General features: G+C 45.1%; 1 protein-coding gene across 1 annotated transcript; it reads right to left on the minus strand.

The window, feature by feature from the left end:
* Positions 1 to 3,775: 3,775 nt before the first annotated feature.
* On the minus strand, positions 3,776 to 4,498 carry LOC137938299 (uncharacterized). Its single transcript, XM_068783279.1, has one exon. The coding sequence runs from the start codon at positions 4,496 to 4,498 to the stop codon at positions 3,776 to 3,778; it is 723 nt and encodes a 240-aa protein (XP_068639380.1).
* Between the last annotated feature and the right edge of the window lie 1,502 nt (positions 4,499 to 6,000).

Consider the following 6,000-nt stretch of genomic DNA (forward strand, 5'->3'; position numbering starts at 1 on the left):
AATCACTGCGTATCCTCTGTAAAGTTTTTTGGAGCCCCTCATGCGTTCTGTCATGGTAAGCTGATAAAATACTCAGCACCAAGGGAGATGAATGCAGGAGGTAGATGAGCCGTTTGTACAGGATGAGCTGATCCTGGATGGACCAATGAGACGCCATCTGGCCTGCTGTAATTCTTTGAGATAGTGGCTGTAATTCTGTAGTGGATTGGTGCTTCTGACGTTTGGATTCTAGCAATAGAGGTGTGGGTTGGCTGATGGCTGCAATTTGCAGTGCTTCGTCTGAACGACGGGAGAGAGCGTCCGTGGCTGGGTTCAAGGGACCAGGTTTGTGTTCGATGGTAAAATTGAATCCCATGAGCTTGCTTATCCAGTGTTGTTGTGGTGGGTTGGATATGCGTTGGTCCAACAAGAACCTTAGATTGGAGTGATCAGTGCGGATGAGAAAAAAGAGGCCCCACAAATATGGTCGCCCGTGCTGTACGGCCTTTGCTAACCCAATTAATTCTCTTTCGTAGGCTGGCAATTTATGATGGTGGAGGGCTAGCTGATGGCTGAAGTATGCAATGGGGTGCTGGGATTGATGAAGAATTGCCCCAATACCGCTGCCGGATGCATCACATTCCAGCACAAACACGTCTTCAAGATTTGGCAGCTGAAGTACCAATGCTGAAGCTAGAGCTTGCTTGAGCCAGTGGAATGAGGTCTCTGTTGCATCAGTCCAGAGGAAGGTGTTACGGCGCAGCAGGTTTGATAAGGGCGCTGCGAGGTGTGCATAATTCTGGATGAACTTTCTGTAATACCCTGCTAAGCCCAGAAAACCTCGTAAGGCAGCAACATTTCGGGGTGGTGGCCACTGCAGTGTCGCCTCTATTTTTGTGGGATCCATAGTAACTCTAATTGCTGTAATCACATGACCCAAATAGGCCACCTGTGGCTGACCCAAGGAGCACTTGGAGCGCTTCAAATATAGTTGATGAGTCTGGTGGAGGCTGAAGACCAGACGCAGGTCTTGGAGGTGTTGCACCCAACTCTTACTTAAAATCAAGATATCGTCAAAGAAAACAAGAAGAAATTTTATGAGATAGGGACGAAATACCTCATTCATTAATTCCTGAAATGTGGATGGCGCATGGGATAGGCTGAAGAGCTTGACAATGAACTCGAAATGTCCATGGTGAGTGCAGAAGGCTGTTTTCTCTATGTCTAGAGGATACATTTTGACTTGATGATAGCCGGACAGCAAGTCGAGCTTGGTGAAAAATTTGGCCCCGTGGAGTTCATCTAGTAACTCATCCACCACCGGAATTGGAAACTTGTCCTTAATGGTCTTGGAATTTAATTCTAGGTAATCAACACAAAACCGCCATGTGTGATCATTCTTCTTCACCAACATGACAAACGACGAGAAGGGAGAGGTACTCGGTCTTATGAGGCCTTTGTCTAGCATGAAAGCGCATTGCCTTTCAATCTCATCTTTTTATGGGTGGGGGTATCTATATGGTCGCACCACCACCACCTCAGAGCTAGCCTTCAACCGGATTTTGTGGTCACAGTGGCGCACTGGCAGAAGGTTGTTGGGTAGGTGAAAGAGATCTGTAAACTCATCCAGCAGTAATTCCAACGTGGTTGCTGTGGGATGCAGGTGCTAGATGCTATGAAGTTGTGCTGAACCTTCGGTATGACGGCCCTAAAGTGTGATTCTGTGGTTGTGCAGTTCAAAGCTCATTGTAAGTGTTGCACAGTCCCATAAGATCGGCCCTAATGTCTGGAGCCACTTAATGCCTAGAACTAAATCAAAACCAGCTAGGGGAATGATAAAACAATTTGTTGACAAAGTATGACCAGCAATGGTAAACCGGACAGACTTGCTGATCCCATAGGTCGACACTATTTCACCATTGGCAATGGTCACTGAAGTGGTTGGCTGGGATTGCACCGGAAGTTGCAAATACTTGGCTGCTATGATGCTGATAAAATTGTGCCTGCTGCCTGAGTCCACTAGACCTACTAGTGGCTGGTTGCCAACCAAAGCACAGACCTGCATTGTTGTGGTGGTCTGAATGCCTGTGATGGAGTGTAAAGATACAGCCGGTTCCTCTGTATCAATGTGTTCAACTGGTTGGTCTTCATGTTCTTCCTCTTCCATTTCTATCCAAAAGAGTATCTTGCAGTGGTGCCCGAATATATAGTGTTCATCACGATTAAAGCATAACCCCTTTTCTTTCCAGGCTTCCATTTATGCTCTGGATATTTTTTTTGTGAATGGTGGGTTTTTGGGTGGAAGGAGGAGGTGTGTAAGCATTGCTGCGCCATTGGGAGGTTGTGGAGGATCCTCCTGAGTTGGGTTTCCCGGTTGGCCACATTGGCTTTCTGTTGTGAAACTTGTTTTTGGCCTCTAAGGCTCGAGCTAAATTCATAGCTCGTGTAAAATCTGAGGGGACGAGGAGCTCTACTTCCAACCTCAGGGCCTCATTTAACCCGGCTGTGAAGAAGCTAACATGTTGATCCACTCGGATGATGTTGCTAGCTCAGGCTAACCTATCCTGAAATAATTTCGGGTAATCGGCTACACTGCCGGTCTATTTTAAGAGAATGAGATCGCCCAGAGGGTTGGTGTGGGTGGGTGGCCCAAACAGAATGGTGGACAATTCTGTAAAGTCTTCCCAACCAATGCCTGGATGTTCCTTTTTGAGTTGGTGGCCCCACACTTGCGCTTCGCCGAGCATGTGGAAGGCGGCCAACCCAACTCTGTCTACTGCAGCAGTACGTTGGTGTGGAAAAAAATACTGCATCGGTACAACCAACTTAAAGGGTCCTCTGACCCATCATAGACTGGAAAATCCATTTCAGTGTACCTGGGAATGGTGCCATTGCTTGGGCCAGTATGCTCTGGACGTCCTCCCTTCAGACTAAAATGTCCCCCCTATCCATTGTGTTCTATACGTCCCCCATTTGGAGTGGGTATCCTTCGGATCAGGGTTGTGAGCTCATCCATTTGTTGAGAGAACACTTGAGAGACTGAAGAGATCCTACTGTCCAGCAGGGTTGCCAAGCGACCCTCTGCTTCGTCCTGCTTGACTTGCATTTTTTCCCCGAACCTTTCAAACCACTCTTCCTAGCGTGACGTCTCTCCCATATTTCCCCACTCTGATACCAATGATGGAAGGAGAGATCTGCATCCAGCTCAGGTTCAGCACCAGGGTGTTATTGACGTCCTGGCCTGCCTATGTTTCTGAATTCTGGGTGAATGATGAGAGAGAAGGGGAAAAGAAGAGTGCTCGGAAATGGATGAAGGGGGTAGATGATAACCCGGCTCTGAGGGAGACTGTAACCTACGGTTCTGAGGGAGTCTGTAACCTAGGTTCATCGGAGGAGAACCTTAACTCTATTCTATTTTCAAATCGACATACCCATTTTCATTTCTGCTGCTCCTCTTAAGCTGTTCGCTGAGGACCAAAATAGTTTTACAAAAGTGCCATTATGGCTTACACGCTCAATGAGCGGAAATAATTCAAACATAAGTTCTTAGTAATTTCTGAAATAAACCAAACATAAGTTCTAATTAATTGAGTGGTCTGTGTCGCCCTTCAACCGCGTCGCCTTTGGATGACTCAATCGGCTATCGAGTCCATAACAGCATCTCACCATTATCTGCTCCGAACTCCTCAACTCTGAAGGGAGCGTCCTCCAATGGTGGCATGTCATCTATATCAGCTTCATCTTCGGAATCAATTTCACCATTTTCTTGGATCATTATAACTTGCTGGTTTGGACATTAGCTAGCTATGTGTCCTCTTCTCCGACATTTGAAACATTTAATCTCATTAGAATGAGTCAAAATTGGGGCTGATTTACCTTGATAATCCATGGTAGTGGTGTCTATTTTGGGCTCGTGGTTGGCCATGAAGGTGGATGAAGTTTCTTCTTTATTTGGGTAGCTTGACCTCCAAGGTGTTGTACTTGAATTATGTGGAGCCGGTCTTGGCCGTATACCACCCCTCTTAAGTTGTCTCTCAACTTTGATAGCCATATGCCCCAAATCATCCAATTCCACATAATGGTGTATCTCGATTTTGTTTGCAATCTCTCGGTTTAACCCATTCAAAAATCTAGCCATTGTTGCCTCCCGATCCTCGTCCACATTGGCTCTAATCATAGCCATCTCCATCTCTTTATAATAATCATAAAGGCTTCGGTTACCTTGATTGAGACCTTGCCGCTTGAGGTATAGATCCCGATAGTAATGACTTGGCACATATCGTTGTCTTATCACTTTCTTCATCTCATCCCAATTTTCAATAGGACGTTGTCCATTCCGTCTCCTGTTGATGGGCAACTGGTCCCACCACACAATAGCATAATCAGTAAATTCAATTGTAGTGAGTTTTACCTTCTTGAATTCGGAGTAGTTGTGACAATCAAAAACCAACTCCATCTTCTTTTCCCACTCGAGGTATACTTCAGGATCACTTCTTCCTTGAAACGTAGGAATTTTCATCTTCATATTTCCCAAGTTGTTATCTACCTGGTTCCTAGCTTCTCAATTTCGGTCATATCTCCTATGGCTGGCCATTTACATCTTATCATACTCCTCGAAATCGTCAAGTTTGCCCATATCCTCAACTTCCCTTTGGTACAACTTGTTCCTCCTTGGGATATTCGGAACAAATGATAGTTGTACCCGTCGTGCTCACTTTTCTGCCCTGTCCAACCTCCCATGTATTTCTTTTAACTCCTCCCTCATCATCCATCTCATCTCCCCCATTAATGCTTGCAATTGAAAATTCGGAACACAGGATGATGGAATCTCTTGATCATGTGACATGATTAAAAATCTTCAAAGAAGGTTAGAATAATATGGAAAAAAAATTGGTCCATTACTCCTTTTTTTTTTTTTTACCCGAGTGGGCCCGAACCGAGTTGGCCTGGGTTGACTCGGTTCAGTCGCCTCTATCTGGCGTGAAACTCATAGCTCTCTGAGTTGAAGAGGTGTGACCCGGCGCTGATTAAACTTTTCCTAACTTAGGAAATTTTTTTAATCAGCAACCTTCTTCCTTTTCCCAATCTTGAACAGTACGGGTGTCGCTTAGTTCAGAAAAATTTTAATCGGCAACCTTCTTCCTTCTGCTGATTCCAAATAGCACGGGCGTCGGTAAGTTCGGAATCCTTGTCAACAGCTGATCCTTCCTTCACGGCACCAAGTATGGTGGGAGACTGTCATCTTTTTTTCTCACGGCACCAAACAGAGCAGTCTTTGTCTTTCTCAGGGCACCGAGATAGTCTTCGTCTTCCTCATGCACTGAGACCAAAGACCGCATCCCCAGTGGTTTTTCGACAATAAATGAACGTCAGTCTTGCTTCACAAAAGCTTCGTGATAATCCGACATGCTTAGAGGCCGTCGTCTTCATCAGCATAATTTTTTTTTCTTTGTATTCTTCTGTAAAGGCGCTGAAAAGAGCTTCTTCTCCAGCTACGACGTCGTGAAGACTTCTACTTCTTCGGCAATGCACGAACAGAGAGCAGCTAAACTCCACTCCTTCTCTTTCGTGAGCCTCAACAGCAATGTCATCTTTATTTCTTCATTTTTTTTTCTTCGGCAACGGCGCAGAAGAACCTCCTTCTTCGGCAACGGCACGAACAGAGAAACAGTCTAGCTTTTTTCTCTTTTTTTTCTCCTCTTCCTTCTCGCTCAAGGCTAAATCAATCGTTCTCTGCTACTTTTTTTTTCTCCTTATCGACAACCACTAGCTTCAATCGTTCGTTTTTTTTCTTTTTTTTCTCTTCCTTCTCGGCAATGGCTAAACAGTGGGGCTTCTTTTATTTTTTTGGATTTTTTTGAAAAAAATAAAAAAAGATAAAGAAAGGCAAACCTGATTAACCAAAGCTCTGATACCAACTGATACGAACCACGTCAACCCGTGACGAAACCCGATACCAAATCTGGTAATCGTCCCCAAGACCTTTCAAGTTTGATGGAAAACCACAACCCATTGCTTAGC

Source organism: Aristolochia californica, unplaced genomic scaffold (genome assembly GCF_029961685.1).
Source record: "Aristolochia californica isolate CCGP_79_NKW_82.1479 unplaced genomic scaffold, dmAriCali1.0.hap1 SCAF_8, whole genome shotgun sequence".
Taxonomy (NCBI): domain Eukaryota; kingdom Viridiplantae; phylum Streptophyta; class Magnoliopsida; order Piperales; family Aristolochiaceae; genus Aristolochia; species Aristolochia californica.

What these genes read in the sequence shown, in the direction of transcription:
- LOC137938299 (XM_068783279.1), bottom strand. Translation starts at nt 4,498, where the DNA reads ATGAAAATTCCTACGTTTCAAGGAAGAAGTGATCCTGAAGTATACCTC.